Source organism: Formica exsecta, unplaced genomic scaffold (assembly GCF_003651465.1).
Source record: "Formica exsecta isolate Colony F162 unplaced genomic scaffold, ASM365146v1 scaffold122, whole genome shotgun sequence".
Lineage (NCBI taxonomy): Eukaryota > Metazoa > Arthropoda > Insecta > Hymenoptera > Formicidae > Formica > Formica exsecta.
Window position 1 is genome coordinate 1,492,809 of NW_021848556.1, and position 17,871 is coordinate 1,510,679.

The window sequence follows — 17,871 nt, forward strand, 5'->3', positions numbered from 1 at the left end:
GCGTGCCTCACGTATCGCTCGATCCGACAATGCCGACCGATCGTTCCCACCCGAGACGGTACCGTAGCTTTTCTCTCCACACGCTGGATATACTATACTTTAATCGCGCCAACCGACGGCGGCACGGCGAGAGAAACGCCGACTCGAACTACTGAAAAGTTAACCGTACGCTCTCGACGCGGTCTGCACGATGCACAGGAGACTCCCTTCTAAGATAAAAGCGCTAAAATTGCGACGTGTCGTTCTCCGCTCTAATATTTCTCTGACTCGATAAGAATAAAATTAGACGATAAAAAATTGTTCACACGTTGTAAGAATATCTGGATTCAAAGGCGTGACCGTAATCATAAGATAAAGTTTATCGAATAATTTTAGTCTCACTCGCCTATCAGGTTTCCTCTGTAACGTTAAAAAAGCATCCATGCTTCTATTTTCCTAATGATTAGTATTAATCTATAAAGTATATATTTATAATATATTATCTATGATTATCTATGTAAGCTTTTTAAGAGTCAGCCTTTCTTCATAAAATCGAAACTTTATAAAACAGCGTTTAATTAAAAGCCTAAATTTTTTTATGTAAAAAATCTATATTTATAAAGAATCTGCGTCATCAATATAATATCTTAAAATTCACATTCTTATCTAAGAATGTGAATTTCAGAATGCTTATAATTCAATCCAATTTCTTTGTCATTACTTGTGAAGCGTAAACCGTTACTGTTAAAATAAAGAAAAATCTTTATCTCTTGATTTCATTTTGCCACACCGCGAGGAAACAAACTATTCGATTCGCTTCAATCTTAGAATCGTTAAACATTTGTCTGAAACGATAGGTAGCATCCGTTGCCTGGATGCTGAAAAATGTCGTGGTAGCACGAGTTCGTGAAAACGGGGAAACGACGTTTCTACGGTATTCGCATCGATTATCGGACACACATATTGGTACACGATGAACCGATAAGTTCCTTTCCTCCCCCCGCCTCTCGTCGAAATGGTAATTTAATTATTATCCGGTCAGCTTTTCCATTTCCAGCGCGCGCGATCTCGGATTTCTCGCGTTCCTCGTCGTCGCGTTATCGCGGTTCGTCATCCATAGCAATAATGAGCTTCCGTGTCTGCCTATGGATGTATCTTCATTTGATAATTCTGCATGAAGCAAGACTACGGAGAGCTTGCGTCTCTCTCTCTCTTTCAAGTGTCCGGTTACTCCAATCGCGGGACACATATTGGCACAAGATAAACCAACCGAATCGAAATATATTGACTTAACTGCCATACAAATATAATCTTTCACGTATTGGAGAGTTATACGCGAGTTTATGTATATGACAGTTTTATTCTACAAAGAGATATATTAAAGTTGTTCGACAAGAGCCGTACCAGCATACGAAGCGAATATGCTATTGTAGCTTTTTGAAGCTTTTCCTTTGAGTTCGCCACGGGGCACCCTTATATGATCGAAAGATTAAGATAAGCATTTCTTTTTGTCGTTCGATTTAAATTTTAGATTTGTAGCTGATAGAAATTTCTGTCTTAAAAAATTCAAGATATTATTTTAAGAGGATATTTTAAAAGATATTAGTATATTTTAAAAGATATTTCGACACACATTTTGTATTATTATTATTTTAAGAATTAATCATTTTAGAAATCTGTCGATCAAATAAAAATTTTACTCGAAAACGATTGCCGTTTAGTTTATCTAAAATGCCCCAAAATTCGAAAATAATGGAGAAATTGGAAATCGATGATATAACCACGGAAGGAAATATACGTTGGGGCCTCGTAAAATCTGTTGCATCGCAGTTTTCACTCCATTCCGTCCTCATTTTACGGATTCGATTTTCCTGCTCGTCCTCGTTTTCGACGATCGTCGACGAGGGTCGAGCGAGAAAGTCGACGGATTATCGCAGCCAGTTGTGTTTATCTTGGGGATTAGCCGCGATTATTTGACTCGCGGTCGGCGGACTCGGGTACACGAGTGTAGAGCCAATACTGTTGTTGAAAATTAATCAATCCCATTTAAGGGATCCCACACCGCGCATATTTTTTGCCGTCGAAAGAGCTATCACGTCTCTCGATTATCGTTGATTCGCTTTCGAAAAGCGACGGACAAACCAAATTTGACGTGCGCGAATAATTATGCATCGCGATCTCTCGACTGGAATACGAGACGAAAGTCACGGGACGCCGCATTAATTCGCGATATTAAAGGCAACCTTGGGGGGTCGCGAGAGGATTAAATTCGAAACGTCTAATACAAAATACTGACCGTGCTCCACGTAATAACTGGTCTCGTTGTACCGCTCGTCCGTGAATCCCGGCCTCTTCGCTTTCAGCGCTTTCGTTTCCAATTTCGCCTGGAACAAAGAACGTAGTAGAGATAAGTGACCATCCTGAGAGGGGGGTCAGACCACGGTTATATGCGAACTCCGCAATGTCCGGCATATATGGAATAACCGCGCGCACTTCTATACACGAGACGTACAAAAACGGTATAAAACAATAGAATTTTACGAGACAATAGAGAGCGACCGCGACGTTTTAAAAGATAGCGAAAAGTAATGGAAAACGAACAAATATCATTTCGTTTCCAAGTACATATATAATGTTGCGGTGATAATGGCGTGAAAGTCCGCCGGAAAAGTGTCCCGGTACTTATCGAATATCCTTAAGTCGAAAATGGAAATTTTATTTTGTTCCGGGGTGACCGCGCCACAATTTTTACCTGCTCTACCGCCGGATTATCCTCGTCGGCAAAAATTGTGGTTACGTCGAATTTATGGCGGACCCTCGATTAAAAACGGAGATATCATATATACAGAGGCCGGTGTTATTTGTCACTTTGCGACTGAAATAAAGGGCGCAGTAGATAAGTAGACTTCTAATCAGGCTTTGCGCGAGAGTCGTGTGAGCTGACGTATGGCGACGATAAATTTATCGTGCAAAAAAATGCGGCATACATTCCCCAGGACAATAAGGGGGGGCGTGGAATCGTGCGCAGAAAGTGAAAACTCACGGCGCAGTTTTGCGACGCAGTTCTTTTCGCTGGTCCCGCTTATTGAATTATCACGCGGACGTATATTTATGATGAGCCGAGAAAAATTTCGCGGAAATTGTGTCCATCGAAACGCAGATTAATCATGCGGAATGAAAGGATGCAATGTATAACGCATCCTCATAATGCGTACAAATTCAAATTCAGGGAGGAAGATATGCACCAGCATGAATCTCGCGATACCGGTGTGATAAATCTCTTTCCGTCTGCCAAAAGTTTCGTCCGCAACGTTTGTCCCGCAAAGTCGCACAAAATTTTCTCAAAAACCCCACGCGTCGCACGTGCTCGCTGAAATTTACGTACGACAATCGACGAAAATCGTAACATCAAGTGGCCGCTATTACGAGACATCACGTCGTTACTAAATGCGAGATAAGTAGAATCTTGCAGAAACGCGGTACGATTAAGACGAGGCGAGAATACGGAGGTAATCGCGTAATCTAATTAAAAAGTAAAACTTTGTTACAATCTTCGCACAACTCTCTTTGCATTTCCATCCGGTTCGTGTTACCTCGCTTTGGTCTGAAATCTAGTGAACCATGACATCCCACGATAAGGAATACGCGCGATTAGCAAAACGAGCGTATAAATCGGCAAAGATTCCCTCGTTCAAATGACTCTCTGTGCATTTGGATGTCATTTGACTATCGTTGCAAGAATTATAATTCAGGAATATCAAAACATATAATACTCCACGCTCACAAACAAAAACTTAAAATGATAGAATGCTCGAAAATAATTTCCTACTCCGCGAATGACCGTCAGATATTCCGCGTAAATAAAACAGCGGAGACCCAAGAGAGATATAGCGTTCGTTTCCCAAGGAGAGGCCTTATTCTCATACGAAGGAATCATTTTAATTTCAGATCGTTAATTAAAATTAATAAATGAGAGACATCCGGCTCGCCACGCCGGACGAGACGGCCGCGCCTTTCGTTCGAAATAACCGGCGCATTACGTTAATGGATCCTAATATTCCGTACGCGACACGTTTTAATTAACGCGCGGACATAATTAGTTGAAATCGCGGGTGCATCGAACCGAAGTAAATCGGATTACACGGGGTGTTGCACGTTGAATTTTCGATCGCGCGCGGTTGATACCGCCCGATACAGCGGTAGATCGATAGATGTCGATGGGAAAAGACTTCTCTTCACGCTTACGTGTTCATCAATGATTATCGGCCAGCGCGGACATTGCGGACCGGCAGAAATGTAATTAAGGACGAACAAATATCATTTCGTTTCCAAGTACATATATAATGTTGCGGTGATAATGGCGTGAAAGTCCGCCGGAAAAGTGTCCCGGTACTTATCGAATATCCTTAAGTCGAAAATGGAAATTTTATTTTGTTCCGGGGTGACCGCGCCACAATTTTTACCTGCTCTACCGCCGGATTATCCTCGTCGGCAAAAATTGTGGTTACGTCGAATTTATGGCGGACCCTCGATTAAAAACGGAGATATATACAGAGGCCGGTGTTATTTGTCACTTTGCGACTGAAATAAAGGGCGCAGTAGATAAGTAGACTTCTAATCAGGCTTTGCGCGAGAGTCGTGTGAGCTGACGTATGGCGACGATAAATTTATCGTGCAAAAAAATGCGGCATACATTCCCCAGGACAATAAGGGGGGGCGTGGAATCGTGCGCAGAAAGTGAAAACTCACGGCGCAGTTTTGCGACGCAGTTCTTTTCGCTGGTCCCGCTTATTGAATTATCACGCGGACGTATATTTATGATGAGCCGAGAAAAATTTCGCGGAAATTGTGTCCATCGAAACGCAGATTAATCATGCGGAATGAAAGGATGCAATGTATAACGCATCCTCATAATGCGTACAAATTCAAATTCAGGGAGGAAGATATGCACCAGCATGAATCTCGCGATACCGGTGTGATAAATCTCTTTCCGTCTGCCAAAAGTTTCGTCCGCAACGTTTGTCCCGCAAAGTCGCACAAAATTTTCTCAAAAACCCCACGCGTCGCACGTGCTCGCTGAAATTTACGTACGACAATCGACGAAAATCGTAACATCAAGTGGCCGCTATTACGAGACATCACGTCGTTACTAAATGCGAGATAAGTAGAATCTTGCAGAAACGCGGTACGATTAAGACGAGGCGAGAATACGGAGGTAATCGCGTAATCTAATTAAAAAGTAAAACTTTGTTACAATCTTCGCACAACTCTCTTTGCATTTCCATCCGGTTCGTGTTACCTCGCTTTGGTCTGAAATCTAGTGAACCATGACATCCCACGATAAGGAATACGCGCGATTAGCAAAACGAGCGTATAAATCGGCAAAGATTCCCTCGTTCAAATGACTCTCTGTGCATTTGGATGTCATTTGACTATCGTTGCAAGAATTATAATTCAGGAATATCAAAACATATAATACTCCACGCTCACAAACAAAAACTTAAAATGATAGGATGCTCGAAAATAATTTCCTACTCCGCGAATGACCGTCAGATATTCCGCGTAAATAAAACAGCGGAGACCCAAGAGAGATATAGCGTTCGTTTCCCAAGGAGAGGCCTTATTCTCATACGAAGGAATCATTTTAATTTCAGATCGTTAATTAAAATTAATAAATGAGAGACATCCGGCTCGCCACGCCGGACGAGACGGCCGCGCCTTTCGTTCGAAATAACCGGCGCATTACGTTAATGGATCCTAATATTCCGTACGCGACACGTTTTAATTAACGCGCGGACATAATTAGTTGAAATCGCGGGTGCATCGAACCGAAGTAAATCGGATTACACGGGGTGTTGCACGTTGAATTTTCGATCGCGCGCGGTTGATACCGCCCGATACAGCGGTAGATCGATAGATGTCGATGGGAAAAGACTTCTCTTCACGCTTACGTGTTCATCAATGATTATCGGCCAGCGCGGACATTGCGGACCGGCAGAAATGTAATTAAGGTTGCCGCAGAGTCGCGAGCGATGGAAAATCTCTCGTGGAGCGAGATCGCGTCCACGCCAAGCGATAATATCGATCGTAAATCGAATTATGTTTGTATTACATTGAACGCAATATTATTACAGAGAGACACACGCGATAGATATAATTTTAAGATATTTTTCGTAGTTTAATAAAGAAAAATATCAAGCATGCATCTTTTCAATTTAGCCTGCTATAACAGTTTCAACGGAACATTACACCTCATAATGCATAGATCATACACTCGCGTTTTTGCATCGATGCAACGTCGTGCGTATTACTAATTAATTGTAATTTACAATAATGACCGGCTATTTTAACCTCGCGAGAGCGAGACAACGGATATTAAATGGAAACATTTGTGAAAATTAATATGTATATTTATGCGTTGGCTTATATATATATGCTAGTATTTAGAGAGAGGGAAGGAGGGAGCGACAAACAGCTTGTTTCAAGAGTGCTGTTAATTGCAACGTTTCATTGAAAACGCATTCCATAATTAACGATAACTCGAAATAATCAATTACCGTGTAATTGATTACACGTGAGAAATATTCACAAGCAATCAAGAATCCATGCGATCCGTGCAATGAAAAGTATAGACAAAATGTGGTAGAAATCAAATATAAAGCGCAATAGAAGAAGGATAGGACAATAGTTTCTGAAGGAAAATGTTCCTGATTGCGTTTAATGAAACAATCAATCATTCGCGATATCAAATGATGAAATCCTATTTATGATCGAAATCATGCATTATAGAATAAATTTCCATTTCAACAATAGATGATAAATTCACTCTCAACGCGGCATTTCATTAATATTGACAGTCAGTCGCTTTTAATAACAGTCTCGTGTTCATCCGGTTTGTGTGCTTTGAAAAAAAAAAAAAAAAGACGAAATAATCAAACGATCCAACTTTGATTCGATCGAGTATCTCGTTAATCATAACGAGGCTGTTCGAAATTTTTGCTTAAATAACTAACGCTTCCGTTACATATTGTTTGTGATCTCGGGTGAAAACGTTAGTCATCGTCGCAACTGTGAGGGCGAACGAGACCGATGACAAGAACGATAATGACGATGATGACGACGACGAGAACGACAACGACGACGACGACGATGATGAGGAAACACGAGACTCTCTAGTGCCACAAAGAGCACAGAGTTACAAGGCGCGACGCAGGAGGAGTTGTGCGAGAAGCAAAGTGGCGAAGAAGTGTGGGGAGGCAGACGGAAAGGGGGATAAAAACCACCCTCTCGGTTTCTCCATTTAAGTCCCTCGCGCGACGATATATCCTCATCCACGAATTTTCGCGCCACTCGGCTCGCTCTCTGGACTTTCGGCTGTATCGACCGGCCCTAAAACATCCCTCCCTTTCACTCTCCCAGCCTCGAACGATTCCCTCGCTCTCTCGCCCTGCCATCCCCGAGTTTGAATCCACCTCCGTCCGCGAGTTAACGACGGTCTCTCTTGCTCCTGGGCAAACGATCGACCGCGTTGCTTTCATCGTCTGAGGCTTTCCTCGAAGTCCTGAAGCCCGCTTACTCCCTCTCTCTCTCTCTTTCTCTGTCTCTCGTTCTCCCCCGGCGATGTGCCATTTAAGACTCACGCTTCGCCGATTCTCCGGTCTGCATTCGTGGCCTTTGATAGGAGTCCTCATCGAAGTACTAGTCGCGATAGGTATATTTATATTAGAGGAATTTATGCAAGAAAGAGAGAGAGAGAGAAAGAGAGAGAGTGTATGTATTTTCAGAAACCTAGCCGGAACGTGCGCTGTAATATCGGATGTGCAAACGCGCGTAGGATGGAATGTACACGACGTAGGAAGACAAAGAGAGACATGCCAGAGGCGATCCGCGTGCGCGTGCATTCCGATTTTGGACATGGCGAATTCTGCCGAGGTTCGAGCTAGTATAATGCAACGTAACACGCATTATAACGTACCGTGCGTAAACAGGGCGTAACACGTTCAAAGTCGATCCTATACAAAGTCGCTCCCGCGATAAAAGATTAACGGCCGTCGTAAAACAACGAGCGGTTTAATCATCCCTTTATATTGGATGATTGCATAAGTTCGTGCCCGATTTTCATAGATGGCATTAAGTTACTGCATGGCGGAGTTCTATTGTTTTCGTGTGGTAATTGTTGCTTACACCGAATAGATGACGTTGTCTTATGTCAATTTAGCGTCAAACATTGTTCAGATAAGTCCATTTGTGCATAAGAGAAAGCATGAACTTATGCAATCACCTGATATTAAGAGGCGATATCTCGAGCGCTCTGTCAACGAGTGACTCGCGCCGCGACCTGTCATCGTGTGCGTCGCGCGTATATCCCCCTCGCGTATCTAATTTACGACGCACGCTGCGACAGAGGAAAGCCCTCGCGAGCTCGGCGAGATAAATTACTTTCGCGCGCCTCCCCCGGTGTAACGTATCACCTCTCACCCGAGAACGCGGGAATGTTTCCTTCGACCCGCAACGCGCGAGGAATCTCGCGGGCGAACAAGAGACGGAGTATATCCGAGCGAGAAGGAATAAATCCGCGACGTCGGATAGCGGGGCGGATACAACTTCGATCGTAACGAGCGTAATGTACTTTCTCGGGTCACGCCGTTGCTGGGCAAAAAAAAAAGAAGTTGCGAGATGGAAGAATGTTTGCGTGTGCCCCCCGCCGTCCTTTCACGTGCACACATACGTACATTGCACGCGTACAAACCACGCAGACACATCGTCTCGAATCTCTGGCACTGGCTTGACACACCGCCTGTTGCTGCCGCGCTTCCGCTTAAACTGCTTAAAGTGACGATTGTTTCATCGAAATCGAATAGCTTCATCACATTTGATTGAAAAAAAGAAAAGAAACGCGCATGCATTTCTTATAAATCTCTCGTTTTCTTCTATTACGTAAAACTCGTCCGTCGATTTTATTTCTTCTCGAGTTTATTTCTAATAGAATGAATAATCGCCACAGGGAAATATATATTTTTAAAATGCAGGGAAAAAAGACGCTCTAAGTGCGAACTTGAACGCGCGCGCGTAGCTTCGGGTTTACTTAGACCAATGGTGGATTAACGGAGCCATTGCTCGACTAGAGTAGTCGCTCGAGTCTCCCAAGCGCTGCCTTGGGCAATTAATTTCCTGGCTATCTTAGCTTAACTCGTAGCGATCTGTAAACTACTGTTGCTCTCAAGAACGGGAGGATAAGAGGAAAAAAAGAAAAAAGAAATAAACAACGTACTGACAGTAATCGCGGATTATCGCGGGGAATTAGTAGAAGAATCGCGAAATAAATCGCGCATCTTTTCCGCGAGATGCGCCGCGAATAAATAAATTTCAATTATTTTTATCCGTGATGTTTCTGCTCATTATATCCATTATAATCCAGTCAAATAAACATCTGCTTGATCGCTTCAACGAATACCCGCATTAACGAACAAAAACAACAAAGCGATCAGCGTTCTACGAAGTAATCCATCAAAAAAGAAAAAAAAAACAAGAAACAGAAAGAGATTGCATAACGCCTCTCGGCGGATCTATACGAATAATATACTGAGCTGAAGATGATTCCGACGAGAGATACCGAGATGCAAACAATCTTTCTTATACCAAGGCCGTCCTTTAACTCCGTCACGGCGCAACATCGTTAACTCTCGTAACCCGCGCGAAAGCTAAACGTCAAAGGCCGACGGCGACTTGTCAGCAACAGTGACGCCGACAACTCGGGTTTCTCAAAGCGCGACGACCCGGGACTTTGCCGCCTCTCGGCAACGTTTATTTCGTTAATGAGCGGGCGCTCTCGCGCGCGCCGACCAAATTAATGAGGCCGTGCCTCGCGGCTGACGCCACGGCGCGTCGAATATCGACGAGGAGGACGACGAGGAGTACACGGCGGTGGATAGATGGTAGGCGGATACCGCACACACGGTAATCTGTTCCTAACTCCCCCGCACCGCCGTCCCGGCTGGCTCTCCACATGAGTTACGAGGGCACGAAAATGGACGTCGAATCGAAGTAGATAGGTATGTACCGGTTCTCTCCGATATAACCGCATAACGCGCGTTAATTGCGTTAACTATCCTAGATAATACGGAATACGCACGCGCAACGACGATGGGAGTATCGAATGCGTCGGATGGAAAGCCGCTGAAAAAGTCGGTTTCGTACACGAGACAAAGAGGTAATCAATCTTGTCTTCTACTTGGAACTAATTCAAGTTCCCGAGGAGGCTTGAAAGTACCGAATAACTTGTAACTCGATAGTGTCCTTGAAGCGCGAGGAGCGTTTCTCATCTCCTAATTTCAACGCAACCGCCTCTAGTACTTGGCTGCGCTATAATCTATTAAATGGCTCGTCAAACATGGTCTGCGAAAACAAGGTTACGCTTACCTTCTTCAGATCCTTGCTAGCGTCAGCATCTTCGGCTTTTCGCTTCTCGGTGATCTTCGGCGCTGGTACCGCGACCGTCGCCTCCCGCAACGGCTTCAGATCGACCTGCAACGAGAACAAACACACACCTCGTTATTATTCCGTGTATCTTTCATTCATGATACGGGACGTTAAAAGGGCGCGCGGTCTCTGACGTGGCCTTAATTTTCTAAACATCGTCTGAGCGACGTCCACGTAAGATGAATCGCGATGGATCTACCAGCTCGGGATGCGGGATGTCCGTCGGACACAATGGACACGAACAAGGCATCATCGGCCATTGTGTATCCGGATGTTGCCGCAAACGCGAACGGGCACGCGCCGAAAGCTTCGGGTGCATCGATTTATGGTAATCAATCCGGTTAACTCATCTCTATTTTACGGACGCGTTTACGTTCTACATACTAATCCGGCGTTAATGGGACGAGTAAATACAGAGAGCGGCTCCCCAGGGAGTCCAGGGAGAGCTTGATTTGGCGCTTGATAATTCGCATACTGCTAACGCGCTTCCTCCCTCTCCCTCCTCTCGCTCGGTAATTACTCGATTCGCGAAAATACAGGCGGAACAAGCGGAAGGACAATCAATCGACCGATCGGGAATTTACAAATCTTAATCGAGTATTACCCGGACATTAACGCGAATGTACACCCGTAACTTTCGAAGCTTCGCGCGCGCGGAAGAGAGAGAGAGAGAGAGAGAGAGTCAGACGATGCCTAATTAAGTAGCTGTTCTGTGTTCACCTTGCTTAGAAGCATATATAATTTAGTCTCGGTAATTAAATTAAACGACGAACGTGAGGTGCGCTCCGCTTTCAGCGCTCCACTTTCCTACGCTTTCTGCATTCAAAACGAAACAAGGCTAATATTCTGGGCTCGTAAAGAAAGAAATGGGGAAGCAAAAAGATTGTACGTAGGTAATTGCAGAAAGTACAGTTAAAACGACGAGACTTATGGAGTACGTGAAAGAATTCTACAATCCGCAAAACCTGAGTGTGTCTCCCTTCCCCCTCCCCAATTTCCTCCCTCCTCCTCTGAAGCGTAGATGCAGTTCAACTGAAGGTTAATACAATTACGCAATCACATGTCTCGCCATTTGCATAATGAGAAATTAACTGGATTACGTCGTATGTCCAATTAGCCATCCGTAATGCCGTCACCGAGATTACGAGATTTCAAATAGGAAAAATAACGCGAGAGATTCCGCGGAAGAGACAGAAAACAACGGCTAATATTCGATAAAGTGCGAGTAAATGTATGAGTAAAACGCGGCTCGATCGGAGAGAGATTCCAAGAAGATTCAAACATTTCTCCCTCGTCGCGATATCGCTGATATTGCGCGATCCATCGGATCCTATCTCGAAATTCATCGTGAACAAGCAACATCGATCGGCGCGGCCGAAAAATGACATCGCGATACAAGGTTCACACACTGATGAAACGAATTACGTCCGCGTGGCTGGCACATCGAATTGAGGACCGATCGGACGCACGGGTGCCATTCCGCAAACGGATCGTCGCAAATACAGTGCGAATGAGGCCTTAGGGTTGCTAGGGTCGTCCCTGACAACGCCCTTGCCTGCATTGCGGCTCTTTCTCTCCTCCCCCCTGGCGATATCCTTCCACCATAACCATCGTCGGCCGGAAATGTCTCGAGGAAAGGTCCGAGCAAATTTATATATGATAAGAGACTTATATGTGATCCTGCGAATTGTAAACGATCCCGAGCAATCCCGATATCGCCAAGTGTATTCCAACACGTGAGAGAAAAAAAAAAAAACGAACGACGCCTCGAAAGACGAAAGTAATTTATGTTCATCTGAGATGCTCTTTCGCGTCTCGCTCTTTGCCCGCGGAATTGGTTTAGAATCCTCGCCGCGATTCGTCTTCCTTAAAATAGCCGAAAACGCGGCGAACAAGACCCAAGAGATCCAGTTTCCACGGTACGTGACTGCGCCGCTTCTCATTTGTATGTGTGCATGTGTGTGTATGTGCGTGTACAACTACATGGTGGCAGGTTGAAAACTTCTCCTCTCCGTATGAGACGGAAAGGATGACGAATAACTGCTCGACGTCGCGCTACCAAGTTTCTCCCCTCTGTTAGATTCTGCAAAACTGCTATTATTACGTCACATTTTAGCGATAAATTCCTCCTCAGCGAATCCGATTTTCATTCGGCGGAAATCTCAGACAGACGCCCGCTTAAAATTCACGCAAAAATATTCATCGTGCAGAATTGATTTCTGCGAAATCAAGTTTCGCGAAAAAGGAAAAAAAACTCGGATAATTACGTAATAACGATGTAACGAGATGCCGGCTGTATTACGCGATCGCTATATTTATCGACTCGTCTCGAAGAGAAGACGATTTCCGAGATAAAGCGACCGTCATTCCTCGCAAATGTCTCGTCGCGATACGTATATTTATGAATAAAGCCCAGCCCGAGGCGGCGACAAAAGGAGGGACGGAAGCGTCGCTTCCCGTTCTTCCGGAGAAAACGGGACACCCGTTGCGGGATTCATCCATCACCGACGATATAATTGAGAAAGCCTCCATTCCAGGATTTACATTTTAGCCGCCGCCGCGGCCGGGACTCAATCTAGCCGTTTATACGCGCGTCCCGCGAACGAGAGACAGGCGGAGGTAATACACTTCCGAGTCATTAGCGGGAGTCGCCGGCTTTTGTGTCCTCGCCGCGATGCCACGAATTTTTCATCAATTTCCGCAGCCGCCATTTCGCGTCCTACCAAATTGCTACGCTTATCGGCTTATATCTCGCGCGATCCATAAAATGAAAAAGCGGCTATATTTTCGACATCGAGGATTCGACTATGTTGATGATTAAATGCCATATAAATATATTTTCGTAAGAGATATTATATCTATCTATCCGACTCTCGAAAGATCGTCGAAGAAAAGATCGGAAAAGTCGATCTGATACGAATCATCATCCGCTTAGAGTTGAGAGAAGAAAAAAAACGACTGAGTTCTTGTAGTTTTGTACGCTAATTAATAAAGATGACGGTTGCTTTTAGTAAAATGACCGCGTGCTACTTTGATCACCCTTGAATGAAGCCGTCACCCAGAAACTTCTTTCAACGCCGCCTTGACCGAGTACGACTTTGACTCGCGCGATGTAATTCTACTGAATTCGATTAATCCAGATGCGAACATGTTGCGATCGACGTTTCATCGGCAATTATATCGTTCGGGTTAGCGTTTAATACTGGTTGGTTAATGTTTACGCGTTATTACCGCATCTCGATATATAATGTAATTTCCAGATTGACATTTCCGGCGTTCAATGACAAAGATCGCGTGAAATTGGGAAACGAGCTTTGACTTGCGAATGATTGAACGGCGTTATTATTAAGTCGATTATCGCGGCAATGGATCATATAGTTAACGACGGGAATGCGTCCTCCGTTAATATCTGTATGCATATTTCAAGGTACTCATGCATAACGAGTAACAGGCTTAATGATTCGTGACGCTGTAGCCGTTGATTGATTCAACGCTTATCGTCCACGTTAAACAAATTCCACGTCAAGTGTGTAAATATATAAGGCAATATTAATTTTTACACCGTAACATTGTAACCGTGAAACTTCACACGAAAAGAATTTGCAGGCTCAATTTTTCAACGGCGCGAAAAAAAAAAAAAAAAGATATTTGTGTCGGGTATCATCGAACCGCGTTAATTAATAGTCGCTCCGGGTAAAACGACTGTTCCATCGACAACGGTAGCACAATAATTGCCATTGGCCTGACAAAGATTTATCATTTACCGCTGCGTCGCCCTATAACCGACCAATCGTTAATCTTTATCACAAAGAAGCTCGACACCGTGAGAGCTATATACCTACACATATAACCCAATAACATTAAAGGGATATAAATATTAATGTCAAGACATATCGATGCGGAAAAGCACTGGCGTTTAGAAGTGCATCGCGCAAAGGAGAAATATGTACCGCAATCGTGCTAAAAGCCAGGCAATTTTTACGTTAAAGAATCGTAACAAATGTCGGGCGCATATTTATGATGAAGATACACTGCGAAATATATAAGCGGGGAGACGTAAAGGGCATTTCGGGGAGAACGGACGAATTTCTCCGGACGCGAGTAATTCGCAGAGAAGCAATTATCCTCGTGGAGGCAATTGTCCTGCGCGGCGACGTTAGATTAAACGCGAGACGGCGTGACGAGAAAAGGCGCGGGCGGCGCGTAACGCGGTTGTCTTTGCATTCCTCTTTTATTCTCCAAATCCGGGAGAGTAATTCGTGGCAAAGCGAGTGTGGGAACCGACAACGAGCGGGTGTGGAAGCATTATAATCGCGACTTCGTTAAGCCCGGGATGCCTCATTTTCTAATGGACGCTTTTCTCTCTCTTTCTTTTCTCCACGTTATTTTCTTCGTCTCTCCTTTGCCGTCTTTCTCTATCCGAGTTAAATACCACGAACGCGTTGAAGCGCTACTCCCGATAGGCGCATTCCGCGAGATCGGCGAAACTTTTCACGGCCAATTACATTCGCGAGGTGTTACTACGTTTCATCCGCAGACTCTTTGATCAATTTGGAGTCCGTTACGCCACAATGGTAAAACGAATTTGAATGAAAGAGCCACAATTTTTCGCAAACATTATTCTTCATTTGATTTCTATTGATCAAGGAATTTCGAATTGATTGCAGACCTCGTGGATCAATTTGCAGTTACTTGCTACAAAGGCAATTAAACAAAGCGGTAATAAAAGTTGTAATTTCATTTAAAGTACCTTGTATATCTCATAAGACATTTTTATTTCTAGAAAATATAACATCGTAATAAATTATTCCGAGCGTGTTATATTCCCTCCCTTAAAACTCCCTCTCTGTAACTACAACAAACTTACAATTTGTCTAGTGGCACGCGATCATTTACCGTCGCTATTTACGGTTCATCGAATTGTCGTCGCGGCAATTACAATCCACCAAGACTAGTTACTTCTCTGTTTGATTATCCCGGTAATTTACCGCGAAAATTACGACCTGAAATATTAATGCACGTACGAGAGAAGATTATGCGCGCATCGCGGAGGCCCGTTGTCTTTTTGCATATACCGGATTTTGATCATCACCGTAATATTTTGCCGCGTAAAACGTCTTTGTTCTTATAAGCAAAATTTACGCTTCGGCGTCTGGCAAAGTAAAACGGTCTTTCGTCTCGCAAGGTATATAAATTAACATCTCTCTCGTCTAGAAAATAATTCAAAGTAAAATCTCGTAAAATACAGCGTATCATCTTCGCGTAATAATATCCCACCTCTTACACTTCAAAGTATATAAATATATTCAACGATCGTTAATTTTTAAAACAAACATCGCTCCGAGATATTCTCCGCGACTGTATGAAAAGAATTGATGATTCGCAAAATCACGAATGACAAAACATAACGTCGCGCTGTAAAATATGCGAATACTTTTTTTTTCGTTCGCGATATAAGTCTCTCTCTTCTGGACAGTTTGACCTTTCGGGAACGGCGAGTCGCCATCCCGGGTATAAAACTGAAACTGTTTTATCAATACGAACACGAGAGGAGGGAAACAAAAATCGCCACTGTCGCGTCGCGTCCTTCCATTGTACATGCCGACGTGACGCAATCTGCAAGTCAGCGCTAATTTATTCTCATCCTCACTTCCGACGGCATGTGTCGCCGACGAAAACTGAAACTCGACATCCCGTGATGTGACTCCTCCGTCAAATGCGCGCACAGAGTTTCAGCGCGCATCTAGTTTGCGAAGAGAGATGCGCTCTCTCACTCTCTCTCTCTCTCTTTCTCTCAAAGTGACAAACTAAATTCCGCAAAGCGATATAATCACTGCGCTTTACGATTCGAGATGTATCGTGTATTCGCGAATTCGAAACGAGTCGACGTGTACGCTAAATGCGCACAAGACGAGCGAAACTTTCTTAACACGATCAATAAGTTAAATTGCGATCGGTCATGAAAGCAGATTGCGAACCAACGGGTATATCCTGGTCTCTGAGATTTGTCCAGCTATATATATCTAAGATTTAAAAGTTTAACGTTAATATACATGTCGACGAATCGAGAGTATGATTTATAATCATCGGTTTGTAAAAAGAACCGTCTTTTTTTTTTGCAAGTATAATATTTAAATATTTCTCAGCATTATAGTAAACGTTTGCCGGTTCTTGGCTTAAGCCATCTCTCGCACGGGCTCATAAAGTATGCAAAAACAAAATGTCGGTAGCGTAATACCAGGCTGCCATAAATATTTCGCAAACGGCCGAAGGATCCTCTCTTCGAGTGGCTTTAGAGAATCGTCCACATGCATAAAGTACGTTCGATATAACAGAGTCGCGTTGCATCAGGCCAGAAGATACAAAGATGATATATCTTCACGTCTGGTGCAGGTTAACTTATTCAACCGTTCGCTTCCTCCTGGAATATATTTCGCGAAGTTTTTCTCGCAAAGAGAGAATTCTCAATTTTACATCGTGCCAAAATAATTGCATGTACATAAAATTCCAATCTTCGAAATTAATTTTATATCTAAAATTCTTTATTAAAGTTTCTCCAATTCGTTTTTACGGAAGACCGGTATCGTATTGTCTGCGCATCGTTTAAATGTCTCTATCGATTCCCCTTTATAACGGAGAACACATGTCGGCGCACGTACGCGTCCCGGATCGAACAAGATGTTAAACTTCGCGTGTCTTCGCGCAATCCGACATTTCCACTTCAATGCGAGTCGACGATACGTGAGAAAGTTTGTTGTAACTGCGCGAGCCATTACGGCAAAAATCATTTGTTCTTCCAAGAGATTGACGATAAGGCGGAAACCTTTTTGCTCGAGTAACGCACGATGCGCGATAAATCGTGCGTAATAGGATCGGGATGAATTCCGAGAGGAGAGCGAGCGTAGGTAAAGAAAAAAATTTATACTACGCGACACACGGCGTTATAAGTGAGTAACCGCGGCTTTAATTAAATTATACTGGAATTAAAAAAAGAGCGGTGTGACACGCGTAGCGTAATGAACACGCGACACGCAACACCCTGATCAGCGACGGGTAACCCTTCTTGGAAATATAATACATATTAATCTTTAACGTACGGAACATGTAAGAGAGAAGAAACAATCGCTCGCATAAATGTTTCCATTGACACTAAAATTTGTCGAAAAAAAAGAAGACAAAATGACACGGTTCTACCCAACGTGAACGAAATGTGAACAATGCGACAAGTACGTAGGCATCGGACGCGATGACATATGCGACAAAAAAAAAAAAAAAAAAAAAAAAAAAAAAAAAAAAAAAGCGCTGATGATGGCAAAAGCGATTCTCTATCGTTTAGTATAGTCCAATTTTGACGAATTTTAGTCGATATTTCGCGTCCCGTTTCACCCCTTGAGACTTGTAAATTTCTACACC

General features: G+C 43.6%; 1 protein-coding gene across 1 annotated transcript in view; it reads right to left on the reverse strand.

Moving 5' to 3' along the window:
• LOC115245165 (RNA pseudouridylate synthase domain-containing protein 2-like) overlaps positions 1–17,871 on the reverse strand; it is a 128,782-nt gene that overhangs the window by 27,748 nt on the left and 83,163 nt on the right. Inside the window, 2 exon segments of the mRNA XM_029823320.1 lie at positions 2,276–2,363; positions 10,399–10,503. Of these exon segments, the coding sequence (XP_029679180.1) occupies positions 2,276–2,363; positions 10,399–10,503 (193 nt within the window).